The sequence below is a fragment of the Emiliania huxleyi genome, assembly GCF_000372725.1.
Source record: "Emiliania huxleyi CCMP1516 unplaced genomic scaffold EMIHUscaffold_404, whole genome shotgun sequence".
Taxonomy (NCBI): domain Eukaryota; phylum Haptophyta; order Isochrysidales; family Noelaerhabdaceae; genus Emiliania; species Emiliania huxleyi.
The window spans coordinates 84362-88976 of NW_005198936.1; the positions used below are offsets into that span (position 1 = coordinate 84362).

At 64.8% G+C, this 4615-nt stretch overlaps 3 protein-coding genes across 3 annotated transcripts; 2 read left to right on the forward strand and 1 right to left on the reverse strand.

Annotated features, from left to right (window-relative positions):
• The first annotated feature begins 297 nt into the window (after positions 1-297).
• Positions 298-1042, forward strand: EMIHUDRAFT_369935 (hypothetical protein). The gene has a single exon (XM_005769977.1). The coding sequence runs from the start codon at positions 327-329 to the stop codon at positions 978-980; it is 654 nt and encodes a 217-aa protein (XP_005770034.1). The 5' UTR covers positions 298-326; the 3' UTR covers positions 981-1042.
• Positions 1029-3282, reverse strand: EMIHUDRAFT_243960 (hypothetical protein; the record flags this gene model as incomplete). Its single annotated transcript, XM_005769978.1, has 3 exons — positions 1029-1095; positions 3119-3171; positions 3253-3282. The coding sequence occupies 3 exons, from the start codon at positions 3280-3282 to the stop codon at positions 1029-1031; spliced, it is 150 nt and encodes a 49-aa protein (XP_005770035.1).
• Positions 3283-3373: 91 nt separating this feature from the next.
• EMIHUDRAFT_118508 (hypothetical protein) lies at positions 3374-4243 on the forward strand (the record flags this gene model as incomplete). The annotated part of the gene is made up of 1 exon (XM_005769979.1): positions 3374-4243. One exon carries the CDS (start codon positions 3374-3376, stop codon positions 4241-4243), a length of 870 nt encoding a protein of 289 aa, XP_005770036.1.
• Positions 4244-4615: the final 372 nt, after the last annotated feature.

The window sequence follows — 4615 nt, forward strand, 5'->3', positions numbered from 1 at the left end:
TGGGCAACATGCGGCTGATGGGATGCCGGTGCTACGGAGTGTCACAGGTGATGGACGCGCTGGGCGGGGACGAGGAGATGACAGCCCTCGGGGCGCTGGGCTTCGTGGAGAGGTGGAAGGTCAACCAGGTGACGCTGTACTACTGGGGCCCGCTCTTGGACCTGATGCTCGAGTGCAATCCCGGCATGCCTGAGGCTGACGTGGCTCCCGCGCGGGCCTGGGCGACGGTGCGGCGCAGCGGGTTCTACTACTACCTCGGCGCTGCGGGCGACGGCGCGCTCCTGTACGACGCCTTCGAGGACCTGCTCTTTGCGGCCAAGGGCCTCATGTCCGCCATCCCCTTCCTTTTGGAGCAGCAGATGGGCCTGGGAGGCGCGGGCGCGCCGCCGCTGCTGCGCCGCCGCGTGCAGATCGGCGGCCTCGGCGCGCGCCCCGAGCTCAATGGAGAGCTCGCGCTGGCGATGGCCTTCGACGCATCTGCCGGCCGCTACACGGTCATCCTCGAGCAGACGGGCGAGTGCGTGCGGGTCAGGCCCGCCAACCTAACCCGCACGGCCGAGGACGGTTACGCCGCGTCGCTGCTCTACCTGACGCTGCTGCCGTTTGAAGGCGCCATCGTGTACGACGGCGTGATTGCAGCGCCTGACGGCGGCGGCGCCAACAGACAGTGGAACGCGAGCTTCACGCGCGCGTGGACCGAGGGCCCGGGCAAGTCATGGGCGGCCAAGGTCAACGACGCGGCGGCGGAGCTCCGCCGGCGCGATCCCATCCGGGCGCTCTTGCCGGAGCACGCCCAGCTCATCTGCTCGCGCTGGCGCGGCGGCCTCGCCACTCACATGGGCGCCAACATGCCCTCGGCGATCCGGGGCCAGACGCTGTTCTTGCCCGGCGAGCTCGAGTTTGTGCCGCCCGAGGAGGTTGGCCCCGTCACGTCCACCCCAGAGGCGGCCAACCACCGCGAGTGGTGGAGCGCAGAGTGAGCGCAGATACGAGATACGAGATAGATATGGCTGGAATTCAGCGATAGCTTACTCGTACCTCCACCGTCCACCCATTTTCGTATTTTGCGGGTCTGGCGCATCCATCGCCACGAGCCTCGCGACCGCGGTCGTGGCACACCTGGCGGCGGCTCTCGGGGCCGTCTCTGCGCAAGACCAGACGGTGTAGCTGAGCTCCCTCGGAGACCGAGGGCGGCGCCCGACGGCGCGGTGGCGCGGTGGGCTGCGAGTGCGCGATGTCTACGTCTTGCTCCATACTGTATGACCGATCGATGATAAAGTTACGAAAGGACGTACGAACAAGCGGGAACAATTAACTAATCAGGATATTACGCGGGGCGAGGTGTGAACGGTCTACCCGAGGTGAGGGTAGGCGCATCCCCCCCAATGGCGGCGGGCGAGTCGCGAGCTCGCAGAGCCGCCATTGCCATGTGAGAAGGGTTCGGCGAGTTGACCACGAGCCGTTCGCGGGGGGTAGGGTTCGGCGAGGTTCACGAGCCGTTCGCGGGGGGTAGGGTTCGGCGAGGTTCACGAGCCGTTCGCGGGGGGTAGGGTTCGGCGTGTTAACCACGGGCCGTCCGCGGGGGGTAGTGTTTGCTGGGGTTAGGGGCTGGGGTTAGGGGTGGTCAGGGGCTGGGGTTAGGGGCTGGGGTTAGGGGCTGGGGTTAGGGGCCGGGGTGTGTCGCCGTTTAGGCAAAATCCATGTCGGGTTGGGCTCGAGAGTTGGTAGGAGGTGCCAAGGCCACGCTGTTGGCGGTTGGTGCCAAGTCCAGCGCGTTGGCGGGTGGTGGATGGCGCGTTGGGGTTCTTGTGGCAAAAGATTTAGCGCATTGTTGCATGCTGCATCAAATCGAATCGAATCGCATCGCATCGCATCGCATCGCTGCTCGCGTTCGCTCCGCGAAGAGGCAAACTCGAACTGGGAGCCACTCGCGCGAATTCGAGCAGCGACGTGTGACGGGCTGTTGAAGCGGGTTAGTGCTGAGAGCACCATCTCATATACTGCGCAGAAAGCTGTGGTTGAGCGCACTGCGCTGATGAGGCGACTCAAAGGAGGCCGGATCGGACCGTAGGCCGCTACCATGCGCAAGACCAGACGGTGTAGCTGAGCTCCCTCGGAGACCGAGGGCGGCGCCCGACGGCGCGGTGGCGCGGTGGGCTGCGAGTGCGCGATGTCTACGTCTTGCTCCATACTGTATGACCGATCGATGATAAAGTTACGAAAGGACGTACGAACAAGCGGGAACAATTAACTAATCAGGATATTACGCGGGGCGAGGTGTGAACGGTCTACCCGAGGTGAGGGTAGGCGCAGTCTCTACGGCGCTCGACGCCGTGTGAGGTCGCCGGCGGCCGCAAGCGCAAGCGCAACAGGCAACTCTGCCGCCGTCGCCCCGCCGGCTCAACCGAGTATCGGGCGTTGAGGGCGGCGGCGCAAAGTGGGTCTGGTGCGCCACACGGCCACCACCCTTGCCACCGCCCTTGCCGCCGTCCTTGCCACCCTTTGCCGCCTTGCCTCCGCCGCGGCCGCGGCGCGGTGGGAGCGGCCTGCTGCGTGCTGGGCTAGCATGTTGTCCTTGCTGGGGACGGGCACGTGGAACGCACGTTACATGTTTGAACGGCCTCCAGAATTCAAACAAAAATAGCCAAGGCCCTCTCGCAACCCCTCCGACCCCCTGGGACCCGTGGGCGTCGAAGAGGCGCTCTCGGGGGGCCGTTCTGAGTTCATACTACCTCGAAGTACAATATACTGCGTCAAAGCACCGGCCCTGAGTCCGCAACGCGCCTACCCGTGGCATCCCGCCGGATCGGGCCAAGACTAAGGCTGCAGGCGTCGGCCCCGGCTGCTGCGAGTGCCCTCCCGTTGAGGTGTCCATCTTATGTGCAGTGGGGCTACAACTGTAGCGCGTCGGCAGGATCCCCAAAACCGTCGTAAAGCTGTCCCCCCCCCCCCGCGCGCAAACTTTAAACGACCATAAAGATCTATCTGCAGGGGCTATATGCTCTATCCTGTGCCAAGACGGACACGTTTTGACAGTCAAAATCTACCTCAAAATTTGCAGCCGCCCCTCGAAATTTGCTGATCAAAATTTGCGGTGGCCCGGATCGAAAGACGAAACCTGTACGGCTTTACGGCTTTTACTTTGGCCAACATATCAAAGGCGGAGATCGCCTGGTGACGCCGCACTGTGCAGGGTGCAGCTGCAGGCTGGCCCTGCTCGACGAGGCGGAGTCCTTGTCGTGCGAGCGAGACCGAGTCGGCCGCGAGCGATTTGCAGAGCATTCCGTTTTATTTATTTATTTACATTACGTCCTTTATTTACGTGTTGATAGCCAATGTAGCTTGGCCTATATACAACTTTCCGCCGTTCTCCATGGCGCGCGTAGCTATGACAGGGACCGCGGCCGCGGACCCGGTGGCGGACGGGGCTGGTGCGCAAGCGCCGGCCACTGTCGTGCCGCCGGGGATGCGCAGCGGACCCTGGAATAGCTACGATCGCGCGCAACTGCAGGACTCGGTGATGGTCGCAAGGCTCGCAGGTGCGTCGCAGGTCAGGCTGATAAGGCCTGGCTACGCGACCATCGAGGTCGACCTGAAGCACGAGAAGGCCGCGGGCGACCGCGAGTCTGTGCAGGCGGCGGAGCGCTCGTTCATCGAGCGCACCGCGCCGCGGAAGAAGGAGGAGCTGACGGAGGAGCAGAAGGATGCTCGGGCCGCGGCTCGCAGGGCCAAAAAGGCCCGGCAGAAGAAGAACAAGGCGGAGAAGGCTGCGGCGGCGGCGGCTGCGAGCGAGGCCGAGCGTGCGGGCTACCCGTACGCGCAGCTGCGCGAGAACGCCATGTTCGTGATGGAGGGCCTGGAGGCTGCGGCGCAGGCGGCGCGCATCCCCAGCGGGTCCAAGATTCAGGTCGCCTACTCGCTCCCTCCCGAGGGGGGCAGCGGGTTCGGCGACATGGTGTACGCCACGGTCCCTATGGGCTCCGTGGCGACGAAGGTTGCCCGGGACTGGCTCGCTAGCGAGCTCTACGAGCCGTCCCGGCGAGGCAAAATTGATGCGGCCTGCAGGGACCGAAAGGTTGCCGAGCTGATCACGGCTGCCGGCGCCTCGGCGCCGGCCGACGCCGTGTTCGGCGGCAGGTTCGCGACGGGCGAGACGCCCCGCCCGACGACCTCCGCCTCCGAGGCGGACGAGAGCGACGGCGGCGATGGCGGGGCCGAGAACATGTCCTTTGACTTATTCTAGGTCCCCACCCCTGGCCTCACCCATATCTTACCTTCTGCCCCCCCCTCCTGCGACCCCCCAGGCTAGATGGAGTAGTCACAGATAAGCCGGATGAAGATTCTGCCCCACACAGCCCCTTACCCCTTCACCCTCGCCTCGCTGCTTGGTGTTTCTGAACACTAGACGACCACGCTGTGGGGGTTGTGTGCGGGTTGTGTCTGGGAGGGAGGGAGTGGGGTGCAGGTTGCTCACCCACGGCACCGGGCCGGTGCTTGCTGCTTGCACTTTGAATGCCGTGGGGCTCCTGCCCGTGTCCCGGGCGTGGAGATGCGAGGGTCGCCCCCCCTTGCCCCACCACTTTGTGTGTGTGGAGAACGTTTACCTTACCTTACC